General features: G+C 43.0%; 1 protein-coding gene across 4 annotated transcripts in view; it reads right to left on the reverse strand.

The window, feature by feature from the left end:
* SPIN1 (spindlin 1) overlaps positions 1-22,285 on the reverse strand; it is a 32,222-nt gene extending 9,937 nt beyond the window's left edge. Inside the window, exons 1-3 of one of the 4 annotated variants that reach the window (XM_053409073.1) lie at positions 22,066-22,282; positions 4,866-5,081; positions 2,380-2,479 (exon numbers count right to left, since the gene is read on the reverse strand). Coding sequence is in view for 3 of the 4 variants with exons in the window: in XM_053409069.1 (XP_053265044.1) it covers positions 4,866-4,917 (52 nt within the window). In the remaining variant the exon portion in view is untranslated. Of the gene's footprint in view, positions 1-2,379; positions 2,480-4,865; positions 5,082-20,919; positions 20,941-22,065 lie in introns of those variants that run through there. The other 3 variants (XM_053409069.1, XM_053409072.1, XM_053409071.1) reach the window with 3 other exon arrangements.
* Between the last annotated feature and the right edge of the window lie 4,777 nt (positions 22,286-27,062).

The raw sequence follows: 27,062 nt of genomic DNA on the forward strand, positions 1-27,062 counted from the left end.
ACTTGCTGAGTAGATCCAAGCGCAGCTTGCATTTGGTGCCAAATTTAAGCAGCAGTGCTTCAGCCGGGATTGGATTCACGTGACAGCATGGGAAGTCAGCTGATGGGCTGGTATGCAGCCCTCCAGCCAAAATTGCTTCTCTGCCCACTTTATGTCATTGTAGGTAAGTGCTTAATGCCACCAAAACCAAGCTCAGTCACCTTAGGTCGGGGTAGTCAACTTTTTTATACCTACCACCCACTAATGCATCTTTCTTGATGGTAAAATTTCCTTACCGCAGACCAGTGCTCGATGGAAGGAGGATTCAGTTTGTGCTACAGAACCCCCTACCACCCACCTAGAATCCTGAAACACCCATTAGTGGGTGGCAGGGACCAGTCTGACAACCCCTGCCTTAGGTGTTCAATTACTGAGTTAGGCTGGCCTGGGGTACGGAAGCAAAAGAGAGATCCTGAGTGTGGTACAGACCATTCTTATCAGATTTATTACCCATCCTTCATCAGCAGGTCCCAGGGCAGGTTAAAACAACATAAAAATCAAAATTAAAAACAGTTAGAATGCACCATGTCTTTCATACATTGCACGATACCGAGAAAAATGCCAAACCTTGTTTATCACAGTTTCATCTGAGATAAGAACCGGAAACCCCCAGGTATAGATCATGTGTCACCCAGCTATTAGCGTGCAAAGAAATTGTGCATCGGGCCTTGCTTCTGTACAATTTATGGAGACCATCAATATGCTTTGGAACTTCAAGCATACTCAGAACTAATACACTAGGAGACTCTTGACAAGGTGCCTTTCTTGAACAGTAGCTTTTCCACCATTTCACAGTTTTGGTAAGCATATCGCCCAAAGCCTGGCTATCAAAGGCTACACACACAGATGTCCGGAGATGAGGCACAACTTGTATCATAGACACAGGAAAAGCCCCTGATCTTTGTAAGATCAGGCCGATTAGCTATAAAAATTAGCTTCAAGGCGGACATATGTGCATATTCAAGGAAACCATTTATGTGCCCTAGAGAGACGGATTACACCCATCATCTCTCGAGACCCGTACACTTTCCATTTATCCAATGTGTAGCATTGTGATAAGTGCCTGTCTAAATAGAAATATCTGCAACCAAATAGCTACATACTCTCTATCTGCATTAAAAATTAGCACCCTCGAAGAGGCAGCTTCAAAATTAAACTTTTTCATTGGCTGGATTCACACCTGCCCCGAGGTCAACAGTGTGAAATCAATAAGGGAATACTGACTTTCTGCCTAGTACCTTAGGGTTTTGGGGGGAACTGGCACACAGCCTGTCAGTGTAAAATTTTCTAATTTTGGCTTCTTTTCTATACAGTGGCACCTCGTGTTACGGATGGGATCCATTCCAGAGGCCCGTCCGTAACGTGAAAAGCCCACAACTCGAAGTGCTGCGTCTGCGCAGCACAATCTGGTGCTTCTGCGCATGCGCAAAGTGAGTTATAGCGCGTCTGTGCATGTGTGAGCGGCGAAACCCGGAAGTAATCCATTCCAGTACTTCCGGGTTGCCGTGGGATGCAAGACGAAAACACGCATAACATGAGGTATGACTGTAACTGCTACACTTGTTGATCCTTGTCTGTTTTGGTTTTTTGAGCGAGGGAAATCATACGCTGAACTACTGCAGTTCTGAGAGATGATATGCATATGTTTAGATATGCAAGTAGTCTTTATTATTTATTATATCAACTTCCCAACTTTCTGCACACAGCTCCCAAGGATAGTAAGAATGTATTTTTTTAAAAAAAGTCATTCTCTAATCTTCAATAAACTAAAAAGTGCAGATAAAGTCAATCATGGGCACCTGAAGGCATTAATAAATAAATGATGAATGATAATATTAAGATGAACCCAGAAAATAAATAAACTTGAAGACTTTGTGAGAGTGGGAGGGTAACAGACCTGCACTCTGGGGACACTGTGTTAAGACCTTTACCGAAAAGTTATTCTTACTTGAGAGTAGAAATAATACCCTGCAGGGATATAGCAGCATCAAAACATATTTGTGGTAAAACCCAGAGGAAGATTATTTTAGTTAAAAACTGAATATCCTATTACATAGAGGGTGATCACAAATCTTCATCTGAACAAGTTAATTAGTGCTCCAGATGGAGCAGAAATCTTAGGTATTATCTCTGACTTGTAATAGTTTTTCAGTATTAACGAAGCATGCAACAGCATCGAGACTAGTGTTGTGAAGGACCCACAACTTCTTGAAAAGTGCCGATGACACTCATGATCTGTGCAAACAGATGCCTTGACATTAAATTCTCACAGTATTCTTTTCAACACAAGACACTTATCTATGCTTTATGGATGGCAAAGTTTCAGACTACAGCGCTCACCCTAGGTTGTGGAGTAGGAGTGGATATCAACTCAGATTTCCAACCTTGAGAATCAGCAAGCTGTTTTTCCTGTTGACTTATTAGAACTGAAGACTAGCAGCTGAATTAATGCACAAGATAGCAAGATGTTAAATTACATACAGATGAGGAAATCTTATTCATGTAGGAGGAATTTCCACTGTTGCAATTAAATTTGTTTGGCAACACATGGTGCACAGAGGGGCTTCTCTTCACTATGTTGTGAAAGGGTCCAAATAATTGGGACATACCCCAATATAAACCGAGGGAACCAAGTTAATGCAACGTTCGTCCTCACATATACCTAGGCCTATTTCAGTTCTACTTTGATAGAAGCTTTAGCAGAAGCATTTTCATATTAAGTACCGTATTTTTCGCTCCATAAGACACACTTTTTTCCTCCTAAAAAGTAAGGGGAAGTGTGTGTGCGTCTTATGGAGTGAATGCCGCGGCGCATAGAGGGAGAGCTGCGTAGTGCCCCTTCAGCGAAGCAGGAGGAGAAATGGAAGGGGCTCCGTTCCTCCTCCCGCTTCGCTGGAGAGGTGCTGCGCAGAGATGGAGAGAATTTTTTTCTTGTTTTCCTCCTCTAAAAACTAGGTGCGTCTTATGGTTGGGTGCGTTTTATAGAGCGAAAAATACGGTAGTTTCTGGAAAATTAGAATACGCAAGCATACATTCACTCCTCCCAGTTCACAACCCACCCACCCCAAAACACCCACTTTAAATGCCAGCACATCACTAAAAGCTCCTTTGGTATATTTGCTTACCACGTGTGCAACTTCCCCAACTTAAATTTGGTATGTAAAGGCGAAGCAATACTGTATATTTGCCTTCACTTAACAAATATAGTAAATTTTAGAATTACTACTTTAATTCTGCATTAAGCAGTACTCTGATTCAATTATTAGGAATGTTTTATGTCAGCTACAACCAAAACAGCAGATGAACTGCCAAAGCACTCTAGTTAGCCTAAATTAATGCTGGACCAGTTTTTTTGATAGATGAAGTAGCTAGTCTGGTAAGTTCCACCACCAGGGTGGATTTGATTTAAATCAAATCAATTTAAATCACGATTTATATTTACCTGGCAGGGGAGACACCTTGATCATAAATCACGATTTATATCACTAGTCAGTAAGACTTGATTTAAATCATTTTTTACAGAAAGACTCATTCTTGCTGGTATCATCTTAATACTGACAACCAGAGGAAGGTTTCATTTTTGGAATAATAAATTTTCAGAGTAGTTTTTACAGTTATATCAAAAATTACTGATTTGGTTATACTATTAGAAATACATAGACAGATAATTATGAAATTATGGTGAGGTTTAATAAGTTAACCGTTTATAGTTGGACAACTTTTCTGCTGTACTTTATTGGAAGGAGAAAAATAATCATTTCCTTAATAACAATTTAAACAATTTATTTAACTAAAACAATAACATTATAGCATATGTTTGTTAACTGATGTGGTTAAACATTTTTTTTTAAACAAAACAAAACACCAGAGTGAGTTTTAGCACACGTGAAAAACTTAAAAGAAATCCTTATTTCCTGATGAATAGCCCTTTGGACTATAGTGTAACTTAAATACAAAATCTTACTAGTAAGATTTTTCCTCCAAAACCATTTTATTTTAAAAATCTAATTTAAATAAAAAAATCTGATTTTTTAAATATCCTTTTTTAAATCATTGATTTTTATACACCTTGTCCACTACTAATGCAAATATGCAGCCTTCAGAGAGTTTAGAATACTGGGCAGAATCTAATGTTGCAAAAGCAGTTAACAGACTTTGCTTTCCTTAACTTCCCCCCTGTGACCCTACACGTCCCAAAAACCTGCTCCAGAGGCTCCTTCAACCCTCTGGAGCAATTCTGAGGGCACACAGAGGGGAGAAGAGGAAACTGGAGTCCTGTTGCATGAGCAAAGTCCACTTTGCTCATGCACAGGCAGCACTGAATACAACCAAGTATATTTTTATTTATTTTATTTTTTAATTTTTAAAATATTTTTACCTAGACCACTGTGGGCAAGCCCCGTCATGCTCTCATCTATGAAAACCACATTTGAGGCACTGTATAATAAATATCAGACTTGCCATACCAGAGTAGTTCAGTTTGGAGAGTAGCAGACACATTGAAAACAGGTGTATGCTAGTATTGCAGAAATATTATTACCTATGCCTGGTGGGAAGCGGACTTGCAATTGCAATTCCATCAACTGACCCCCATCCCAATCAGAATACCCAACATCCACAAGCTGGATGGCACAAACACATAATGGCCTGGTGTCTGTAGACCAAATATGTGAATGTGCCAATCCTGTGCAGGTTGGCTTCTATGCACATGGACTTCCAGAAGATGTGTGTCTGATATGCCAAAGGAGTGGGATTAAAAAAAAAAGGGGATCTGCAGTCACCAAGATTTCTTATCCACCCGTGGGGTGTGTAGAGACATTACTTACCTGGATCAGCTCTGGACCGCTGACCTGGTGCCTTTCCAAATGGGGTCTTCATTCATCTGTATTTAAGTGAGCAGCAAAGCTGCTGAACTAGGGTGAAAATCCAGTTCTGGGTGGTGTTGCGAAGTCCTCCTCCGTCTTGAAACAGTAACTAAAATAATCCAAATATGAAGTATGTTTTCCCACAAGTGTAACAGATGCTCCTTCAATTATAATACTCTGCAAGAGAAAAAGATAGCAAGATTTTAAGGACTGCTAATGAGCAATGTAAACAACAATGTCCAGAAACTCTATGTACCCAGTTTAGCCAGTGAAGAACTTCTTCCTAGCATGCATTTTCTCTCCCTACCATGACAACCTCCCACCCACTTCTTTTCCTCCCATGTCCCAATTCTAGCATTACTGTCATATTGTTGCCTCATTTCCTCACTTCTGTTTGGGCTGAAGAGTTACATTACCAACTCTTACATACTTACCTGGAGAAAAAGGAGGTACCTCTCCTCTTTCTTGGTATCCAAGTCAGCAACAGAATATTTTCATTTCCCTCATTTGGCTGGGTGCCTCCAAGGTACAAAATCCCCTCTCAGTTAAATATGCTTAAAACAGAGTAATTCTTAAATCAACTAGGTGATCTATGAGTGAGGAGTGGCTATTGTTGTCCACAAGGATACATTTCTTCTGTCCAAATATCCCACTCAGAAATCTCTGTTTCACAGGTAAATAAAGAATGGATTGTATTTAAAGAGTATTTGAAAAATTATTGTGATAGCAAAAACCTCCTGGCAGACCTTGATTGACTCTTGTAACATTTAGGTCACAAATAATAGAATTTTTTGAAAAGAACTGGGAAAATAAATAATATTTATGCTGTGCATAAAATAACAAAATGAGATGTAGTACAATGAGAACAATTATTTTGTTTTCATCCTTTATCTTTTAACTTTTCTCGTCTCCCTTTTCCTTTTCTTTCTTTGTAAAGTATGTGTATGTAGTTTGTACAATTTTTAATATGGTGTATTGTTGTATAAGTCCGTGTTGTATGTTCAATAAAGATTATTTTTAAAAAACACACAGAAGTCTCTCAGTTTCAAAACTGTATCTGGTACTGGGCTCTCAAGACCTAATTGGGATTCTGTTAATGCACCATTCACACCACTGCCTAACAGTCTCTCTGCATGATCAGGTTGAGATGGTCTTAGGGTGGTCCCGAGATCTTCAACGTTGAACATCTTCAAAAACTTCCATACTAAACCTTTCTGCCTAGGACTGCTCAGGAATTCATGGCCTCTAAGGCAGTGTTTCCCAACCTCTGGTCTCCAGCTGTTTTGGACTACAACTCCCATCATCCCTAGCTAGCAAGACCAGTGGTCAGGGATGATGGGAGTTGTAGTCCAAAAACAGCTGGAGACCAAAGGTTGGGAAACACTGCTCTAAGGAAACCATGGGCTTGTTGCCACTGATATCTAGTACAAAACATGTGGCAAGACATGCAATTGACAAATTTTCTGTTCTGATCAGGAAGGCTAAGGGGAGGAGTGGGGGAAAGAAGGTACTTGTAAATAGGGTTTGAGGGCTTTATGACTCCACTGTCATGGACAGATCACTATCTACAGTCCCTACTGTAAATGTCTAGTCCATTGACAGGTACCAAAGATAGGGGGGTCTTTTCAGTGGTGTCTCCTACTTTAATTGCCTTCTGACAAGCCCCATTGCCTCTTCTGGTCTTTAAGCAGTTCCTAAACACTTTCTGTTTTTTAAAAAATGCTCAGAAACTTTCTATTGATCTTATACACTTAATCTTATTATGTTTGTTCCAACTGTTTCATTTTTAACAGCTTTGATGTATTGATCTGTATTAAGTATATTAACATACAAAGTTCTGACTAGTACCTGAAGACCGCTTTTGGCGAATGTTGCTGAACTCTCAAGTTAGTAGTAGTAGTAAGTGTTAAAATTCTATGAACATGGAAATCAGCTAATGGATGGCACATGATTTTGGTAGTTGGAACCGATTTAAAGTCTCCTCAAAAGGATTAGTATAAATCATAGGTTTTACACACTGCAAGTATGCTTGATGCAACTGGTACCTTTAGGAAATAAGCACTGTAACACCCTCTTGTGGCAGACTCTACAGATATCCTAACTTAACCATTTTAGTCCTTCCAGTCACTTCACCTTCCTGCATGGTGAGCTTTCCTTACCACCTTTGACAAGAGTTCTCTGAGCCAACCATTCCTCTCCAAAGCTCTTTACACCTTTGTTGTGGCTGGGAGGAAACAGATTGTTACCTAAAAGTTGACCATTTTCACATGTGTGCTCCATTCTACTTCTATTCGCTTTCTTAACTTGTTCAAGAGATACCACTGAGCTGCACAAGAGCCCCTAATACCTCTTTTAAGCCACAATTTACCTGTATTTCTCATGTAGCTGTTCTATGTTCAAGCACCAATGCAGTCAGACCTTCTTGATACTGTTCTGCACAAGCAACTTTGAATTCACCATGGCCCTTTCTAGTGGTCCCCATTCAGCACCATAAACAGTTATTTTTTAAATAAAAAACCCTCTCCAAAATCTTGTGGATCATTAATTTCAAATCACCTCCCCCTAACCAAAGAAAACCCCATATACTTTCCTTTTATTAAGAAATACTCTTCTCAAGTTACGTAACTGATTACAGTCAAGTCCAGTTCCCCAAACCCAGAATTCAGATCTTGGTGATTCAGCCACTTGGTCCTGCAACATCAACCCTGCAACTTACACTGCTACCACTCCTTCTGTCCAGCCTGTGTCAGGAGGCTCTCAGACATTACTAGACACCAGTAGAATTCCAGAGAAACGAGAGCCAAAAATAAGGCTATATGGTACCAAGTAGAGCGACACCTACTAAATAATAAATAATATTTTTAAACAAGATAAACAGACAAACTAAAGATAGCAGCACAAAATGGGACCCAACATAAAAACTATCGTTAGAAAATCAAATTCACAAAGTGGTTAGAAATTATAAACCCAAATAAAATAACAAAGCTAATTTCTCCCAACCCTATACAAATTGCAGTGCATTGACTTCTACCAGTTATAATCCGTATCAAGAAAGTTAAGATCTCACAGGCGATGAGGAGAGACGACGTAATAAAAACAGAACAGGAGTAAGCTTAGCTTTATCGTAAAAAAGACAGTAAGTAGGGTGACTCCCCATAACTAATTAGAAGGTTTTGAAGTTAGAACTTTCTGGTACTTTGGCCCTGCACTTCCCCACAGCTGAAGCTACTTACTTCCCAATTAGCACGCCGCCTCCCTGATCTTAAAGCACAATAAACCTAGATAACACAGGCACCTTAACCCAATGACATCATATCCAACTGCTAAGAAGTAGCCCATATCCAAAGACCAGCTTTCAAGTTAATTGAAGGAAACATTTTCTTCACAATTACAAAAAAGGAGCAGCTTTTGCTTCATGGTTTCTCATGCATCCCTGCCAGTTAACCACAGTGGCACAGCCGTTTCTTGGGCCACATTGAAAGTAGGCCAAATACAATTCACGATGAGCAAATCTGTGCAGCTCTTTTTGGTGACTGCAGCTGTATCTACTTGTATGACTTTCCAGCCATAACCACTCCATACAGGGCTAGCCTGCCCATGGGGCAAGGTGAGGTGGCTTTGATTTCCACTTCAGCCATCCGATGGGGTTGATTTGATCCCCCCATCTTGTTTCTGATGTGGATCTTCACCCACTCCTTCGTCCCTGGTGTAGGTGTCGGGGGGAGCACTATTGTGTGGTTTGCCCCAGATGCCAAAATGTCTTCAGCCGACCCCAACACAAAGACCTGTGTATGAGAATGTTGATAGCCTGTGCAAGAGCTTCATGCGAACCAGCTTTTTTCCCATACCATTACAAATACATATAACCAACTCCAAGCTGTAGCTGAAAGTCCACCTAGGCAAGTCTACACTCCACCCCAGACCCTCTGAATCATACCTTAAGCGTCATGGAAGGAAGAACAGTTAAGATCTGGACTCTCTTAATCTACATCCAAATGTCAGAGGGAGGTAGAAATAGAACCTCTCCTAGGATGGAAAAACTTCATGGATTGACAATTGCCATGGATGATAAGAACATAAAAAGAGCTCTGCTGGATCAGACCAAAAGCTCATCTAGTCCTGCATTCCATTCCACCACCCCCGGGACCAGATGCCTATGGGAAGCCTACAAGCAAGACATGAAGGGATTAGCCCTCTCCAGCTGTTGTTCCTCAGCAACTGATATTCAAAGACACATGCTTCTGATCCTGCAAGGAGTATATAACCACCAAGATTTGATTGCTTTATCCCCCAGGAATCAATCTAACTTCTTTTTAAAGTCGTAAGTGAATTCTGTAGTTTAACTACGCACTATGTGAAGCAGCACTTCCCTTTTTCCTGTACTGAATCTCCCATGTTTCAGCTTCACTGGATAACCCTAAGTTCTAGTGTAATATGAGAGGGCAAAGGCCTATCTCTATCCACTTCTGCTTCGTAAAATATACATTTTAGACACCTCTAATGCAGTGTTAGAAACTATTTGCCCAAAGGCTCCTGGAACCTGGGTCGTGGGTGCCAAAACAAAATGCCCTCCAACTTCAGCACATCATTGCTATGATTTTAGATGTAGTAACATCCTGGGTCATGCTGGGGGCATGAGACTCCTCTTTCCTCCCTCTTAACCAGGCATCCCCAAACTCGGTCCTCCAGATGTTTTGGGACCCCTGCCCCCTGGTCCTGTTAGCTAGGGATGATGGGAGTTGTAGTCCCAAAACATATGGAGGGCCGAGTTTGGGGATGCCTGCTCTTAATTGTAACCTCCGCTTTTGCCCCAGATGAGGTTGACAAGGAAGTCTCTTTCCAATCCTTTCAACACACTGTACTATTGAGGTGTGGAAGAGATGGTTTGAGAAATTTGCCTCCACACCCTCAACCTTAATCCCATTTCCCTGTATAGCATAAGTTCAGGCCCAATATAAATCTGTTGTATCTATTATTCTTTATAAAGTGGGAATTCACCACTTGCAAGTCTGTTATTTTAAAAATGTGCCACTTACAGAATTGCAACTCTTGGAAAGTTTGAAAGATTCAGGCTTATACTGGCTTCACATCCACAAGATTAACATCATCTTGAAAGATCCTGTGGTGCATTGCCCAGCCACAAAATGATGTTATGAACATCTGGATGTAGCAAGTGGTCCAAAAAGCAGGGTCTCTCATTGATATACAGTTACTGTTACAATCCCAGTTCTCTCTGCATGCTACTTGGAAATCTATGTGGGAGATGGACCCTACAGGCGAACTGAAAGATTCTCAATGGCTTAAGATCTGGTCCACTCACCCACTTTAGGTCCATGCCAGCTAACATTCAGGAGCATATTTTGAAGGTGGTCCACCACTGGTTTTTAACCCCAGTCCAACTAGCTCATACTTTAAGATCTGGTCTCCTGCTAATGCTGGCAGGGTTATAAGATACGAGGAACATGCTAGCATATGTAGTGGGGACACAATATAAATTCTGAAAGCGGGCTGCAACAGAAATTAGTATTATTATTGGCGAACAGGTCAGTTTGGATGCTAAGTTATGTGTTTTATCCATTTTTGATGGTGTTAACGCTGATATTATTTGTCAACAACGAATTTTATATCTGCGGGTAAGTGCTTGTTTAGTTATCTGTCAAGCATAGAAGGAGTCATCTTGTTACTCTTTGGTCTTATGGTTTTAAAGAGACATGTTCGCTGCCATCTCTGAAAAACTGACCCATATGATATGTGCCGCGGGGGGTGGGGGTGGTGGTTTGCAGACCCCTCAGACTTGTAATATAGGGGTGGTTTGTTATTTATATAACCAAACCATATCATGGTTGGCACATTCCTACTAAAATATGATTACTGGTATATTTGGCAAATGTCTACTCTGTATAAATATGAACCTTGCATTCCACATGGACTATATCTGATGGTGCTCTTTTATGACTGTTAGTATGAAGCATTTCTGTTTGATTTATTTACTGCATTTGGAAATTTTGTTTTATAATCATCATAATCTTGAAGTGGTAATCCTAAATATTACTATTACTACTTCCAATTTCCTATGTGCTGGCACAGCAACAACGTATACTTGTTCACTCAGCAACTACCGGTATCTATCACTGGTGCTGATCCTATGATGTCCGGGAGATAAAGACAAGTGAACAGCATACAAATTTTGTTATACACACCAAAGTCTAGCCTGCAGGGACATTTAGCACCTTTAGCAAACAGAGAAGATGAGATTTTATCTTTTGTTTCACAAACAAGGCAGGAACACATTTTTGTGAGAGTAAAATGGCTCATGCTGCTCACTAAGGGTGCCAGAAGTGACCCAGGTGCCAGATCTTAGTAGGGTACATTTCCGTCTAGCGTGTAGTTACTAATTATTTTCCAATTCTGAACACAGGCTACTTAAATCTCCTTTAGGGCAATGGAATGTAAGCAGCCTGTGTACAAACTAGGAAGTTATTTATAGACTCAAGTTATGATATCACACCCTACCATGGCTGTTGAAGATCTCATAATCTAAAGGAAGTTTGCTGTTTCTAGGAAGGATAGAGGGAAAAACCTGGATACATCTAATAAAGGTTAGAGCTGATGATAGGACTATCTAGATCTATTTTTAAAAAGTCTTGAGGCAACACTACCAGACAGAACTGTAGGGTGTATTCACAAGCTTGGATAGCCCTGCAAGAATCAGAATAACCAATTTCCATCTCAAATTATAGAAGTTGTAGACTTTAGTATCTTGAGCTCAAGAAAGAGAGCTGTTTGGACTAGAAATGTCAAGGAGGGGGCTGATTTCCTGTGTCCTCCCTCCAAGCTGCTAATCAATCACATGCAGGCACCGAACGGGTTCCCTGGCTTTATTGGGTTATTTTCTGGCACCACATACAGAACATCAAACAGCAAGTCTAAAACACGGCAGGTTCTCTCTCCCCCCCGGCAGGTTAACTCGAATATTTATAGGGGCTGGGGAATGCTGGCAACCAGCCAGCCCCATCAAATGCTCCCACTTTGGGGACTAAGTGTTACCACCTGCCCCACCCAGTGATACTTGCTCACAGGATCACTACTTCATGACAAGTTATGTGATATATTTGTCTACCATTCTTACATGCAAGATACAATGGGTGGAAATCATCGTTCTGTACACTTAAGACTAGATTCAACGAATTAATCCCACTAGTATACACCTATGGAAAGACTTTTACCAGTGCCACAGCGTTACCGCCCCGTGTGCTCCAGCAACTGGTTCCCACAGTGGGGGGCGGTCAGGAGAACCCCCAGAACAGTACACAGGGAAGAGAAGGGAGAACATTCCATCAGACAAGCTGAACTGCTTGCACTGATGTAACTTTCACGTTAGCGCAATTCCTCCCATAGGATTTACAATGCAATTCCGTCTGACTCTATGATCTGCCTATTCTAGTAGCACACACACAGAGGGACTAGATTGGCAATTGTTTTCAAAACGTGCTATAATTTCATTATTTATGAAATAAATAAAAAAATCCCTCTCCATCTGAGAAATGCCCCACTTACGAATTCCATCCTGGAAATGTGAAGTCCTGCTCATCAAGCCAAATGATTTGTTTTTGCACAATCTACCACTAAGTGAAGGCTACTTCACTGACCTATCAGAAGTAGCCAACTTGGCTCACCTTATTATGCATGATCAGGCACGGCAAATGTTCTTGTCAGTAAACACCTTTACTTTAGCCTGTATCCAAATCATCAAGTTTGGGTAAAAAAAATCTGAGGTTTTGCACTCACAACATCCAGGAGACACACAGGTTTCTTTATAACTATAAGTAAAGTAACAAGCTATTTCTGAAGAGAATCCCAATACTATTTTTGTACAGACTAATTAAAAAACCCACACGGCAAAGTCAGCTATTCTAGAGAAAATGACCCAAAGCTCTCTGCATTGTACCTTCATAGAAATGAAGAAAGTGCTAAAGTTTCAAGTTAGTCAGTACTGTAAGAATTAAAAGTTTGCACTATAGAGTGGCGCTACTATTCTGTGAAAAAAATGACTGGGGTTATCCAGTTGCCTCAACCCTCATACTGGTTTAGTGGATTCACTGTGACCAAAGGAGTGTTGAGCTTGCCAATTTACTGTAGTTCAGCACAATTTCCAATGTAAGCCGTTAATATGAAATAGAAACATTATGAAGAGCTTGGGAAGAAATGACAAAGTCAATACTACTAAACCATATGAAACACTGTCCAACACTGATGTACATACAACTAGAAGGTTACTAGGTGGGGTTGGTTTAGATGACCACTATACAACAGGCTCTATGTCAGTGTTTCTCGAACTTGGGTCCCAGCTATTGTTGGACTAAAACTCCCATCATCCTTAGCTAGCAGGACCAGTGGTTGTTGGGAGCTGTTGGGGACTCAAGTTTGAGAAACACTGCTTTATGCATTCAAGTAAGAGCGAGGACTCGGTACCATACAAAATTGTTTCGTGTTTGTTTTCTAAATTCAGGAGTGCACATGAAAGCTCCAGGATAAATGAATAGTCGTAGTAGTAGTTGTTGTTATTTATTCAATTTATATACCACCCTATACCCGGAGGTCTTGGGGCGGTTCACAGAAAAGATCACAATGTATAAAATAAAAATAATAATTCAATACTATTTTTATGAGATCTTATGCAGACGGCAGAGAAATTGAACTAGGGTTAATTGATGGTATTGGAAATCAGCCACTCAGACAGGCAGAACTCCCTGTGAAAACTCAGGCTCACATTTCCAGATCCAGTTTTCCTCCTGGGTTCTTGGGGAGCAGCTGTTGCCAAGAATGCTTTTGCACAGTTTCAGTCGGTGTGCCAGCTCCATCCATTCCTAGAGAGATCATATCTGGCCAAGGTAACATGCCTTAATTACCACCTAGAGGGAATTACTGCAATGCCGTCTCCATAGAGCTGCGTCTAAAATGTCCAGGAACTTCAGCTGGTCTAGAATGCAGCAACTTGAGTATTGACTGGAATCATTTCTTGGGAGTATGCGATTACAACAGCTACACTGGCTTCTGGCCAGTTTATGGGGACAATTTAAACAACAACAACCTGTTTTTTGCCTTTAAAGCCCTGAGTCTTCTTATTCATAAAATCTAGCAGAAGGGCTTTTCTCTGCATTCCATCAGTAGTTGAAGTGTCTAGCGGGGACAAGGGAAAGCCACTTTGTGGTAGTTCCTAGGCTATGCAATGGCCTACCTAGAGAGGTTTGAGTTGCATAAACCTTTGCTAGCCAAGACTTTTGCTTGCAAACTTTTGCTTGTCAAGCTAAAGCTATAGTGCCGGTTACCTGAAGAATGATTTTTTAAATTATTTTTATCTGCTGTCTTGCCATTTTTTAAAAAACAAATGTTGAAATTCAAAAAGAATATACTGTAAGTTGTCTTTAGTGTTATTAAACATGGCAAAATAGCCTATTACTAATTTCTCAGGCTAGAGAATGTACTTAGAAAGGTAAAGGACCCCCGGGGGGGTTAAGTCCAGTCGAATTCAACTATGGGGTGTGGCACTCATCCCTGCTTTCAGGCCAAGGGAGCTGGTGTTTGTCCGCAGACAGCTTTTCGGGTCATGTGGCCAGCATGACTAAACTGCCTCTGGCGCACAGTACACAGTGACAGAAACCAGAGCGCATGGAAATGCCGTTTACCTTCCCACCACAGCAGCACCTATTTATCTACTCATGCTGGTATGCTTTCAAACTTGTAGGTTGGCAGGAGCTGAACAAAGCAATGGGAGCTCACCCTGTCACACGGATTTGAACTGCCGACCTGACGATCGGCAAGCCCAAGAGGCTCGGTGGTTTAGACCACAGCGCATCCCGCATCCTTAGAACATAAGCTATAGGCTCGAGTAGCCTTCTCACCATGCAACTCTGATCATGTGTTGGTAAGTCTAACATGAACAAGTATTATTAACAATTCTAAAGCAAATAAATATGTATTAATATGTATTAGTATTGTACTAAAGTGATTTCTGCATAAGGCATGAAATATTGTAATTATGAATCTAAAAGCATATCAGAATCTAACGGCCCTTTCATGGGTTATAACGAGCAGCCAAAAAAACCAGGTGTGAGGCTTAATTCATATTTCTGCTTTCCCCCTGCATACTCTCTACGCAAGAACCCTGTAAAAGAGCCCTAAGCCAAAAATGGACAGGGTTCAAAGGAATAATAGAAGCATATATTTGACCCAAGGCACTTCTAGCCAAGTCAGAATGTAAAGTGGAAGAAACTAATTGTAAGAATGAAACAGGAGATGGGTAGCTACTAGCAAACATGCTATAATGAGACAAAGGCATGCATTTATAGAGCCTTTTTCTTCCATTCCAAATTAAAGCATATCCCTCTGTTTTCTAGCTTTCCAATACCAGGATAGGGTATTATTAAAAATGCAGTATGAGTTACTCTCTTGTATGTTTGTCTCCTTGAGTCATCTGCCACCCTTGCCCATATGACTTAGACTGGTCCGAATACAAAGATTTATCTGGACTCTTCCACTTCACAAGATTAAGGCAGTTTGATGCCTCACCAATCTCAAATAATACATTGAACAGTGAAATGAGTTTTCTGTTTGTTCCAAAGCATGAAAGCTATCTGACATTCATTCTAATTGTTTTCTATCATAAAAATATCATTTACACCTCTGCTGTTGATTTAAGTGTCTTCGGCCTCGTCACTAGGATCAAGTAGACATCCCAAACATTCAATTTGCTCGTTTCCTCACTACATTATTGGCCCACAGAGTACCAAAAATTAGTCCTCTTTAATCAGGTTAGAGTTTTAACAAACTTTACTGATATTTTGAATAACATCAATAAAAATTACAACTAAGTGGGGTGGTGGTGTTTCCAGCAAGTGATAATTTACAGAAGCTGACAAGTCACAAATGAAGGTAGAGTACAGTGGTACCTCGGGTTAAGAACTTAATTCACTCTGGAGGTCCGTTCTTAACCTGAAGCACCACTTTAGCTAATGGGGCCTCCCACTGCTGCTGCGCTGCCGCACGATTTCTGTTCTCATCCTGAAGCAGTTCTTAACCCGAGGTATTATTTCTGGGTTAGCGGAGTCTGTAACCTGAAGCGTCTGTAATCTGAAGCGTATGTAACCTGAAGCATCTGTAAACCAAGGCACCACTGTATAACGCTTAACAACCAAGGCAAGAAAAATGTAGATAATGGGTTGATAAGAATAGAGAAGATGGAAGATATACTTGGGAGAACAAGGAAAAGGATGTCATAGGAAAATTTCAAAGAACAGATTATTATTTTTTATCAACTGGTCAGACTGAGACAGCCTTACAGGCTCCCCCGTTAGATAAACAGCCAACCTTTGTTGGTCCATTCAGAATTTTCAGTGAGTGCCATGGGTACTACTAACTTGGGTTGTTCCTCTCTTCAGGCTGGAATCTCACTAGACAGAAAGCATGTGCACACATTTTCCATGGAACCTGGGTAAAAGTCAGTTCCAATAGACTTAAAAACAGATTCTTTTCTGTATGAAAGGTTTTAAAAAAACAAACCCACTATCAAATGAAAGTATTAAACTGCATAGTAAAAATATGTAAATCTGGAATTCGCCAGCACAACAAGAACATTGATCCAAGGCAGCAATCTTCCTCATAGGACAAAAAACAAATAACATAACACATCAGTGTACACAGAGCTAACCTGTTATGGTTTGATAGCAGTTTTGAGATAATCCCTTGTAAAACTTATGATACATAAGGATCCCTGCCTTAGATCCATGATTATGCATCTGGGCAGTGCTAAAGCACACTGAAACCATGATTTTTATTATTCAGTCAATGGAGACAGAAATGATCTGCAAATTGATGTTGATTTGGGGAAGAGGGAAGCTGTGGAAAAAATCATGCATTTTGAATATCATTCATTTCACAGGATCTAGTGTGCATGTGCAAACACATGCAAGCCTTCTTTGTATCTGGTACTGCATTCTCTCCTGACTCCTGTAGCACCCCATCTCCTTCCCTGCCAACCAATGGGGTGACAGATGTCGCAGCCAGATCGCCTCACATCCTTCTCCCTGCACCCCAACAACTACATTTTCATCCCTCTAACTACCCAGATCTCCTTTCTCCCTCCTACTCTCTTATTTGTTCTCTGGGAGAAAAAGGAGCCCCGCCTCTTTGTCATCATTGCAAGGGAGTGCACCTTGTGAGCACCAAATTTAGATCCCAAGGGTGCCACTGTACTTAACAAGTGCCACAATAGCCACCTCGGGTCTGAGGAATTGCTCTGCAGAAGGGCTATCCAGCCACTGTTCTGCTCCTCCTATTTACTGATAACCAGAAATATCCTGGGAAATTACTTGGCTAAGTTTTGTGAAATAAACCTACCAAGTGACAAGGATTAACTTGAGAATGGTCTTGAGCTTGTGTCTGATTGAAATATGCCAACTAGATACTACTTTATAGTTCTGATTTAGAATACAGCTAGAGGTGCAAACCTGGCATATACAACATACAAAACCTTTCCATTAGTTAAAATTCTAGCAGCTATGGAAGCAGTCAAGTTAACATGACCCAACCACCTCTGCCTTCCTTATTCAGGTCTAAACAGCAAAGTCATTGGAATTATCAACTATCAACATTTCCAATCCCTCTAAATCCTTCCGCAACATGGCACACTTCAGATGTTGTTGGACTGCAACTCCTTAGTATCCCTGACTGTGACCAACTCTCGCCCAGAAACCAATGTCCCCACTGTGGAAGGATGTGTGGATTCAGAATTGGCCTCCACAGTCACTTACGGACTCACTGTTAAAGCCATGTTTATGGAAGACAATCTTACTCGGCTACGAGTGATCGCCAAAGAAGAAGAGTATCCCTAACCACCAGCCGTGCTGGCGCTGATGGGAATTGTAGCCCAAAATACTTGCAGGGCAAAAAGTTGAGGAATCCTGCTCTAAATGAATGACTGCTTGCCTGAGGTATGACTTAACTGAAGCATGCTGAGGCTACAGCAAATTGAGAACCCTGCACATCTGTGCCTCAATACTGTGGCACAGTGCATAATAGGTTGGGTGGGTGCACAGCAAGATTATTTCAGGTTACACTCAGGTACAGTGGTGAAGGAAGAGTGTAGCATAAAGGAGACATATGTCCACTGTATGAGTTCCAACGGGAAGTCTTGGAAGTTGCTTGCATTGTTCCAAAGTACAGTGGTACCTCGGGTTACATACGCTTCAGGTTACAAACTCTGCTAATCCAGAAACAGTACCTCGGGTTAAGAACTTTGCTTCAGGATGAGAACAGAAATCGTGTGGTGGTGGCGCAGCAACAGCAGGAGGCCCCATTAGCTAAAGCGGTACCTCAGATTAAGAAACAGTTTCAGGTTAAGAACGGACCTCCAGAACGAATTATGTTCTTAACCTGAGGTACCACTGTACAGATTCAAATTGTTTCAGATGGAATAAACAGCACCAGGTTAACCAAAGGTCTCACTGCTTCAACATAAAGTTTGACTTGGACTGGCAAAGGGAATTTCAATTTGCAAAAAGCCTCATCTATATGCCTAATCACCTACAGCATACCAATTGCATATACATAACTATCCTGAAGCCCCACCTCTCTGTTACTCCTACCCCTTACAAACAGCAAAGCAATAGCCATTAAGCACAGTTCAGCTTTTTGCTTCAGCCCTTGCCTATGGAACTGAACAACCCTGGCCAGAGAACCAGTACCTTCCTGCCGAAACTTGCTCTGTTTATTTTCTGTTCATACTTCTACTCCCTCCCCTGGAAAGCCAACTTACAATTAATCACTATCAACATATAATCAAGTTAGAAGACAGAGATTCCTCAAACTGCCACAATGGAGAAAGTAGTCTCTGTAAGAGGATGATGCTAAAGGCCTTAATTTAGCTCCCTCACATGTGTTTGAGCTCATAACCTCACAACCCACTCCAGAACCCTTTGAATTTCCATTATTCTTTGTCTGTAGGGGTTGATAAGGTTCCTACATCAGAATGTTCATTTAAATGTCTTTTTTTATCCTGTGTTTTAAGCTTTGAGGTCAGTTTTTTCTCTAATGTCCTAAAGAGTTCAGGTTCTACAGTCTTCTCAGAAACTTCCCCTCATGAACATCCTCTGACTCTTGCTTCCTCTGCACCTAGACCTAGCAAAGTTTAGAAAAACAAGTCAATACAAATACAGTATGGCTAAATATTTATATACTTTCACTCTGTAGTGGTGTGCCGCCATGGAGACTGCCCTATTAACTGCTCTGAGAACAGGATGCAGGGCATCATTTGCTGATCAACAAGTCAACTATAACAAGAATGCTGCATGCAAAGCCCAACAAAAACTGAACAAAAGGTTCCCAATTGTAAAACCTGGGCTGCAACCAATTTTCCTTGGTCCCATCGGTGGGCAGAGACTAATCAAAGCTTCATTTCAGTACAGGTGCAATTCTTCATTCAGGAATACTGAACATATTTGATAATGTATACATAATATGTTAGCTTTGTGCTTTTATTACTGTATTCTTTCTTGTAAGCCACTTAGAATTATTTTCAGTTATACAATCTATATCCGTACCACTTAACATAAATATTTCAAACAAAGGCTCCCAACTATGCATTTATATAATTTTGTAATGTGGCAGCTAATCCAAGAGTTCCAATTTCCAAAGCTTGACAAATATTCCATTATTCTACCCATCCGCTCTGCAATTTCAAAATCAATTTTACCAATCACCACCAAGCATTTAAGTTCCAATTGGTTACATTATGTATTTTTGAAAGATACTACTAACTTTGCTGGTGATAAATTATGCAAAGGCCACAAAATTATTGTGTGGACAAAAGAATAGTAACACAAAGCCAACATTCTAAACATTAGTAACATCCTCAGAAGTAAAAATGCACAATGGGGGGGGGGGATCTCTCTTGTAGCAACCAGTCACCCACAGGAGGCACAGAACCGAAGAAAACTCTTGTGCACGATCCTCCTTTAAAGAAAAGCATGCAATTATACCCAAGGTCATTTTACATGAGAAGAAACTGCAAAGGTCCTTGTCAACTAAAGATGTGTGTGTGTGTGCAGTTCAAAACTGTTTTATGAAGTTTTGTCAAAGCCAGAAGGAGATGCTGGTAGCTGGCCAAGATCTTTGGGGTTGTTGTTGTTTTTTAAAGTCTTGGATGCTTTCAATGAGCAACACTGGATAGTGAGGAATCTTAGATCTGTGTAGCCACTGAAACCCTAAAAAATGAGGTGCAGCCCTTCCTTGTATGCACTTATCTTGTCGTTATGAAGAAAAGTTATTGTGTAAAACTGAACTACCATCACCATATGCATGTTTTAACTCTCGCAGCTCAACAATTACTTCAGATTCCGGAATGGCACAAGCACTAAAAAAAGGATGAATCAGACTGGGGGGTGGGGAGCTCTGTGTTCAGAGCTAACATACTGTATGATGCCAGGTAATGAGGCATATCCCAAAATAAAAGGAATGGCCCTGAGCATCCTGCTAACGTAACACCTATTTAATAACCTTAATCACCGCCAACATTTTTTTGGTGCATCAGCCTCCCTTCCCCCCATGCCTAGGAAGACAGATACGCACATTCCAGTCAAGCCTCTCAGCAGAGGTCGCACCACTCACCCCCTCCCCCTCCCCGAGGCCTCCCTAAGCTTGCAAGAATCTTTTGGACTTTTCCTCTACCATACTGTACAAAAAAGAAAAGAAAAGAAGGCTCCAGAGCAAAGACCCTTCCCTTTATATCCCATCAAAGTCTCTCTCCCTCCCTCCCTCTCACACACACACACACACTGCAGTTTCCTTCCTTTTTGGGTGGGTTGGGGGGAAGGGGAAATAAAAGAGGGGGAGGCAAAGCACAAGTGGATGAAAGACCAAGAAGCAGAGAGAAAATGAGCCCTACAGAAGGGGGGGGAGCAGAGCGTCAGCCATGTTTTGCTTGTGTGTGTGTGTGAATGTGAGTCCAGTATTTACAAACCTGCAGCTGCAGCAGCTCTTGGAGTCTGTGAAGGAAGAGGGGAGGGAGAGAGGGAGGAGGGGGGGAGGGAGAGGGAAAGGCAAGAGGAAAAAGAAGAAAAAGGAGGGGGAGGAGGGAGAGAGGGCGAGGAGAAGGAGAAGGGGAGAAAAGCAGAAAGAAAGGAGAGAAGGGAGGAGAGACAGGCAGCAACAGCAGACAAAGGAACCCAGCAAAGCCTGACAAGACACACACACAGAGCTGCTGTGGCAGGCACTGGGGCAGCTTTGTTTGCCTCTTTTCTTGGCCATTTTCGTTACCTAGTGGGAAGTTTCTAGTGTGTGTGTGTGTGTGTGTGTGTAAGAGAGAATCTGTGAGTGTGTGATTGAGAGTGTGCCTGTGAGTGCGTGAGATTGTGTGTGCCTGTGTGCCTGTGTCTGTCTGAGATTGTGTGTGTTTGAGAGATTGTGTGTGTCTGTGTGAGTGTGCAAGAGCCTGTGTGTGAGAGAGACGAGGCTTGCCACATTCTCATGGGCACCACTAGCAACAACAGATCCATCACCCCCCCCCATTCACCAACACACACAAACACACACACACACAATTCCCCCTCACCTACCCCCGCCCCTCACTCCCTCGTGGCTCTGTTTCCAATAATGGGATTTTATTTTTGCAGGATGACAAAAGGCCCCAGGCTCCCCCCCCACACAAAACAGAGGGGAGGGAAGCAATGTGTGTATAAGGAAGATTTTTGGGGGGAGGGGTTTGAAGACCACGAGCGTCCCCCTCTCGCTCCTTCCACCCCACAGGAGGAGAAAAGGGTCCCCCGCCGGGCTGCCCCCCCCCCGTTTCTTCCTAGCAACAGCTTCCGGGGGGGAAAGAGAGGGAGAAGAGAAGAAGGGGGGGGAGCCTGGCGCGAGCTAGCGAGCGAGTTGGGGGGGGGGGGAGGAGGAGGAGGATCGCGCGCCCTCCTCGGATGAATAATAAATAACGCCAGCCCCGAGGGACGCGGGGCGGGAGGGGCCAGGCCAAGGGAGCGGCTCCCCCACAGCGACTCCCACCGGCGGTGGCCGGTACTGCCCGGCCGGGCCAAGGGCGGCACGGCGGCGGCTCCTTTTCCCGCTCCCTTTCCCCTCCCCCCCCCCGCTCCCCTCACCGCCGTTACCTCACCTGCTGCCGCTGCCCGAGCCTCCTCGTCCGCCCTCGCCTCCGCCTGCACCCGGGCGGGCGCGCGGTGCCCGGCGGGGGTGCGGCGTCGGCGGGGGTGCCAGTGCTGCAGAGGCTCCGCCAACCCCCCGCTCGCCCGGCCAGGCCGCTCAGCTCCTCGGCGGCGGCGGTTGCTGCTGCGGCGGCTCCCCTTGTCTCGCTCGGCCCCCTCCTCCTCCGCCGCCGCCGCTGCTCAGCCGCCCTCCTCCTCCTCTCCCTTGCCACATTGGGAGCCTCCCCCTCAGCCTTGCGCGGCCGCCGCTGCCAGGAGAGAGGCCTCCGCGCCTTCCTGCCAAATAGTGAGCCGCTCCGAAACGCGCGGCCCCGCCTCCCGCCGGCCTGCTGCGGCGGCCGCGCAGGCGCACTGCCGCAGCTGAACTGCGACAGGAGAGCCGGGGCCTCGGCCGTCTGTCTGGCCCGGCGCGAGAGCGCGCTCGCCTCCCTCCCGCCCCACCTCCGGGAAGCCGGAGTGCGCATGCGCCGGCTCACTTGCCCGCGGATTGAGCAGGGGAGCAGGGCCTTCGCTTTCTCTCTGCTCCTCCAAAACATGTGGGTTTTTTTTTTTTAAAGCAGCACTACGCTCTCAGTTTTTATGGGGTAAAGAAGCTCTGCTGTTTTCTGCATGCAGCCCCCTGCATGCAGCGTATCTTACCTGCGGAAACAAATTTACACGTTTTTGACATGTGAAAGTTTATTATTTGTTTATTTGGTTTTCAGATCTAAGTTTTACAATCACATATTCAACATAAAAACAAGATTCCAAAGAATCTCCTGGACTTCCCTCCTCCCCTTTGTGGTTCCTGTTGTTAATCATTTCCTCCTGCGTCTTTTATGATGATCCAAATCTTTTACATCTCCATTATGTCCAAAATTCACCATTAAACTACAAGTGTTATTCCAGTCCTGCTAACGGTTTTAGCCATTTACAATGGTGTTTAATTATAAATTTTCCCTATTCCTTATTAAAATTTTGGTCTTCCTGATTTCTTATTCTTCCGGTCATTTTTGCCAATTTGGCATAATCCATCAATTTAATCTGCCATTCTTCTCTGGTAGGGACTTTATCTTCTTTCCATCTCTGGGCTAATAACATCCACACAGCTGTGATCGCTACATAAATTGTCTTTTCTGCTCACTTGAGATTTTCACACCTAGGATTCCTAAAATAAAAGCTACAGTGTTTTTAGAAAAAGTTATTTTAAACTTTTTTCAACTCATTGTAAATCATTTCCCAAAGTTCTTTTACTACTTTACATATCCACCACATACGATAAAAGGTGCCTTCTGACATGTGAAAGTTAGCTTGCAAAGCTGGCACATGTATTTCTTCTTTTTTACTTTTTATAATTTTTATTAAATTTTCTGTTTTACAATTCAGAATATTCATTTAAACAACTGTAAAATAACAAAAACTTCCCTTATTCCCTTTCCATGGTTCATTTTGCATAACATAAATCCCTGCATATTTTACAGCCATCAAACACGTGTTTCTCCATGCGTGCCAAAGCATAGATACCCATGCATGGATTTCATTTGAACATTCACACCTGGCCTTTCAACAGAACCATTTGGCAATGGGTCTCAATAATGGGTTGTTGTTGTTATTTTGATTATATATATATATTGTGGGTTTTTTACGTCAATCTTTTCTGTGAACCGCCCTGAGACCTCCGGGTATAGGGCAGTATATAAATTCAATAAATAATAATAAATAATAAAACCATATCTGGCCAGAAGTGCTGCAACATGGTCCGTTCATGATACCTGCAGACATGCCATCTAAAATTATATGAGAATCTGAACAATTATGCAATAATAATAATAATAATTGAGGATGTATTGCAGCAATCAAGGCAGATCTCGTGTTGCAGAGCTATTTTCTGTACGTGTGCATGGGCAAAGGAGTTGGAGTGCTCAAACTTCTTTAAGAGTGACTTAAGTTGGGTGTTCCTTGAAGTTCCATTTGCACATAATTCTCTTGAAACCAAAGCCGCTTGTGTTTTCAGTGTCCCTAAATGCTTAGCTTTGGCGCATAGTACATCTTTTTCCAGGGACACGGGTGGCGCTGTGGGTTAAACCACAGAGCCTAGGGCTTGCCGATCGGAAGGTCGGCGGTTCGAATCCCCGCAATGAGGTGAGCTCCCGTTGCTCGGTCCCTGCTCCTGCCAACCTAGCAGTTCGAAAGCACATCAAAGTGCAAGTAGATAAATAGGTACTGCTCCGGCAGGAAGGTAAATGGCATTTCCATGCGCTGCTCTGGTTCGCCAGAAGCGACTTAGTCATGCTGGCCACATGACCTGGAAGCTGTACGACGGCTCCCTCGGCTAGTAAAGCGAGATGAGCGCCACAACCCAAGAGTCGTCCGTGACTGGACCTGGAGGTCAGGGGTCCCTTTACCTCTTTCTCCAGAGTGACTCTAGCAGCCAGTTCTCTGTGGCTGACTCATCTCCAGTCAACCCAAAAGGTGAGAAGACTTCTCAGTGGCAAAAAAGATCCCCGTTCAACGTGCTGATAGGCAGCTCAAGGACATTGGAGACGGGAATCCTGCTGTAGAAAGAGTAACAGGTCTTCCACCCCGGACAACTCCACCTCTGGACGAGACCCAAGCAAGCTTCCCTTCTGTCCTGCTGCGCAATTGTCCCTCCCCGCCCTTCAGATGTCAAGGAGATAAAGACCTACACAACAAAGAGCCAGTGTGGTGTAGTGGTTAAGAGCAGTGGACTCGTAATCTGGTGAACCGGGTTCGATTCCCTGCTCTTCCACATGCAGCTGCTGGGTGACCTTGGGCTAGTCACACTTCTCTCTGAAGTCTCTCAGCCTCACTCACCTCACAGAGTGTTTGTTGTGGGGGAGGAAGGGAAAAGGAGATTGTTAGCCGCTTTGAGACTCCTTAGGGTAGTGATAAAGCGGGATATCAAATCCAAACTCAAACTTTTAGAAGACATCTGAAGGCAGTGGTACCTCGGGTTACAGACGCTTCAGGTTACAGACTTCACTAACCCAGAAATAGTACTTTGGGTTAAGAACTTTGCTTCAGGATGAGAACAGAAATTGCGCAGTGGCGGCATGGAGGTAGCAGGAGGCCCCATTAGCTAAAGTGGTACTTCAGGTTAAGAACAGTTTCAGGTTAAGAACGGATCTCAATTTGTTGTGGAGGTCTGTAACCTGAAGCGTCTGTAACCCGAAGTACCACTGTACTGGGAAGTTTTTGACGTCTGATGTTTTACTATGTTTTTATATATGCTGTAAGCTACCCAGAGTGGCTGGGGAAACCCAGCCAGATAGGCGGAGTATAAATAATATGATGATGATGATGATGAACGGAGTATCCTGGAAAGCATAGGGAGAACAACTTCCCTGCCATGCTGGTCCTTTTGGATGGAGCCAGTCTGGTCTTCCCCTGCCATGATGTTCTTCCTGGGAGGCAGAGGGGGCGGCATCCTGTTGGACCACAGGGTGGGGCAGTCTTTGGGCTACTGCCTATGCAGTGCATCTACAGTAAATGTGACAGGCAAAGATGCTCCTTTTTGTCCAGGTTTTTGAGGAGGGGTGAGGGGCACTGAGCATTTTAATTTCTGTCACTGCTTTTATTAATAACAGTGCTGTATTTCGTTTTAAGCTGTTCTTATGCTGTTATTTAATATTTGGGACTACAGTGGTACCTCGGGTTACATACGCTTCGGGTTACATACGTTTAAGGTTACAGACTCCGCTAACCCAGAAATAGTGCTTCAGGATGAGAACAGAAATCGGGCTCCAGCAGTGCGGCAACAGCAGGAGGCCCCATTAGCTAAAGTGGTGCTTCAGATTAAGAACAGTTTCAGGTTAAGAATGGACCTCCAGAACGAATTACCTACGTAACCAGAAGTACCACTGTATATGTGCTGGGCCCGGGGTAACCCATTTATCGTGGTCCAGGACCAGTCCAGAATCTGAAGGTTCCGCTGGGAGTCAGTCTGACAGAGCCAAGGCAGGATACGAGGCAGGAAACCAGGCAAGGACAGGTACAGGATCTCAGGCAGGATCTAGTATACAACAATGTTGCTCCCACAACCTGGGGCGGGGTCCGACAGCCTTTTATCTTTGTCAGGGTAGTGACTGGTCCTGATCCCCCAACAACTCACCTCCCTGTTTCGCCCGAAGGCGAGCACTCTACTCCTGCTCTCAGACCTGAGTCTCTGCAACTCGGGAGATGTCGGTGGGTTACTAGACTCAGGGGCCGCCTCAGCCTCCCCTGACCCAACTGGTAGTGGAGCAGCTGTAAGTGATGTCCCAGCTGAAGGCAGTAATGTAATCCCCGCATCTGGAACCAGGGCAGGCTCAGGCCCCTGACTTGGCCCAGCTGGTGCTTGTTGCAGGGGAACCTGTGCAGACTGGGACTCTTCAGGATCAGGCCCCAGACTGGGTTCAGATGATGCCTGAGGCAGAGGTCCTGGGGCTTTCAAAATCCTATATCATGTGTGAATATAAAAGATAGCATCTATGAGATGCAGCAAAGATACATCAAGAGGTTAGTGGAACGTGTTGGAAGTGTGTGTGAGAAAGTTATAGATTATCCTTGTATTTGCTGGATGTGCAAGAAAAATAAAAGCTTTTGGGATGTTATTGAGTACACACAATAAATAACTGGAAATCACATACAGATGAACCTACTTACAATTCTTCTGGGATATCTAAAAAAGATGCAAGACCAGAACATGGTAATCTAGTCAGGGTTTTGCAGACGACTGCCAAAATATTAACAGCAGCTAAATGGCATGCTCTGATGATTCAAACCGAATGAGGATGGCTTAAGAAAATTTGGTATCTTGCCACAATTACAAAATTAACAGGAGCAGTACACTTAAGGTAGAAAAAAGGAGCATTTTGAGAATTAATTATTAAGCATACTATTAAGTATACAGCCCAAGAACAGGCTTAGAATTATTGTTGTCATAATTAGTTTTGTTAATTTATAGAAA

This window comes from Podarcis raffonei, chromosome 11 (assembly GCF_027172205.1).
Source record: "Podarcis raffonei isolate rPodRaf1 chromosome 11, rPodRaf1.pri, whole genome shotgun sequence".
NCBI classification, from domain to species: Eukaryota; Metazoa; Chordata; class Lepidosauria; order Squamata; family Lacertidae; genus Podarcis; species Podarcis raffonei.